The sequence below is a fragment of the Emiliania huxleyi genome (genome assembly GCF_000372725.1).
Source record: "Emiliania huxleyi CCMP1516 chromosome Unknown EMIHUscaffold_202, whole genome shotgun sequence".
Taxonomy (NCBI): Eukaryota; Haptophyta; order Isochrysidales; family Noelaerhabdaceae; genus Emiliania; species Emiliania huxleyi.
The window spans coordinates 103,507-105,206 of NW_005200580.1; the positions used below are offsets into that span (position 1 = coordinate 103,507).

General features: G+C 67.3%; 1 protein-coding gene across 1 annotated transcript in view; it reads left to right on the forward strand.

Annotated features, from left to right (window-relative positions):
* Positions 1–488: 488 nt before the first annotated feature.
* EMIHUDRAFT_234229 (hypothetical protein) overlaps positions 489–1,700 on the forward strand; it is a gene marked incomplete at both ends in the record, with an annotated part of 2,222 nt that continues 1,010 nt past the window's right edge. Inside the window, 3 exons of the mRNA XM_005781393.1 lie at positions 489–818; positions 937–1,029; positions 1,378–1,473. Coding sequence (XP_005781450.1) covers positions 489–818; positions 937–1,029; positions 1,378–1,473 — 519 coding nt within the window. The remainder of the gene's footprint in view (positions 819–936; positions 1,030–1,377; positions 1,474–1,700) is intronic.

Below are 1,700 nucleotides of genomic sequence, written 5' to 3' on the forward strand. Positions count from 1 at the left end.
GGCAGGCTGTTACTTTGGCTTTTTCGACACGGCGGTGGAGGCGGCGGTGGCGTACGCGCGGGCGGTGGGCGGGGTTGGAGTCACGAAGACCTAGAGTGTGCCCCTGCGCGAGCGACGCTCCGAGATCGCCCGAGACGCTCCGAGATCGCCCGAGACAGCGCGGCGCGGCGGTGGGTGAGGTGGGGGTGGGTGGGGGGGGAGCGGCGTGGCGTGGAGCTCCGAGATAGCGCGAGATCGCCCGAGATCGCGCGGCGCGGCCCGAGATCGCCCGAGATCGCGATACTCGGGCTCGTAATCCCAAACTGTCACTCCCCTTTCTCCCGGCCGGGGTGGGGCGCGCGCGGGGGCGGCGGGTGTGCGGCGGGTGTGAGGGATGTCTGTGAGCCCGTTGCGTTGTTTCATAACCTCGAAGGCTAAGCTCAAAACAAAAAAGGCAGCTTTCATCACCTCCTGCGAGCTCGCTGTACACCACGTAGACCCGCTCGGCCATGGCGTTGCGGTCTCCGCGCGCCCTCGCGTGCGCGTTATTGTGCCTCCCCGCCAGCATAGCGTGGCACGGCAGCGGCGTGCGGCCGCGGCTGCCCTCCACCTCCCTCGCGTCTGCTCCACTCGCGCTCCGGCCGGCGCTGCACACGCGGGCGGCTCCAGCCCGGCTCGCCGCTGCGGCCGCAGTGCCTGAGCCGGAGCCGCAGCGGAGCGGGTGGCGGGCTCGGCTGCCGCCGGCGAACGAGCTGCGCAAGATCGTCCCGCTGGCGATCATGTTCTTCTGCATCCTCTTCAACTACACCATCCTGCGCGACACCAAGGACGTCCTCGTCGTGACGGCGCCACGCCCTCTCTCCCTCGTCTCCACTCTGGCTCTCGAGCCTCGGCTGTCTCTCCCCCTCTCGACTCGACGGCCCCGTCCCGCCCCACCCTACTTCCCGCCCCGCGCAGGCGCCCGGCTCCTCTGCCGAGGCGATCCCTTTCCTCAAGACGTGGGTCAACCTGCCGGGCGCAGGCACGCTCACACAACAGCACAGCCTCGGGGTGTCGAAATCATGACAGCACACTGGCCGCCAGACACGCAACACGGGGTCCCAGGGAAGGCGAGCAAACACCGTATCACCAGCTAGACGCCGGCTCGGAGGCCACGCCACGGTCTGCTCGCCCCACGCGCACCACCGGACACACGCGCACCGGGCCTTGCACTTTGAACGCCGTGCCAGCCCCTGCCCGCGTCCGGGCGGGGAGATGCGAGGGCTGCCCTGGCCCTTGCCCCGCCACCTTTGTGTCACCGCCCCTCGCCTCACCTCACCTCACCTCACCTCACCTCAACCCGGCGCAGTGGCCTTCACAGTGCTGTACTCTGCGCTGGCGAACCGGATGGCGCCCCAGGCCCTCTTCTACACCGTCCTCTCCACCTTCCTCGCCTTCTTCGGCGCCTTCGGCTGGCTCATCTACCCGCTCGTCTCTGCCGGCCTCCTCCACCCGGTGACGCTTCCGAGAAAATTCCAAGATCCCTCTCCGATACTTCCGAGACACTTCCTAGACGCATCCTCACAGACACCTCACAGACACCTCACAGTCACCTCACAGTCACCTCACAGTCACCTCACAGTCACCTCACAGACACCTCACAGTCACCTCACAGTCACCTCACAGACACCTCACAGTCACCTCACAGTCACCTCACAGTCACCTCACAGTCACCTCACAGT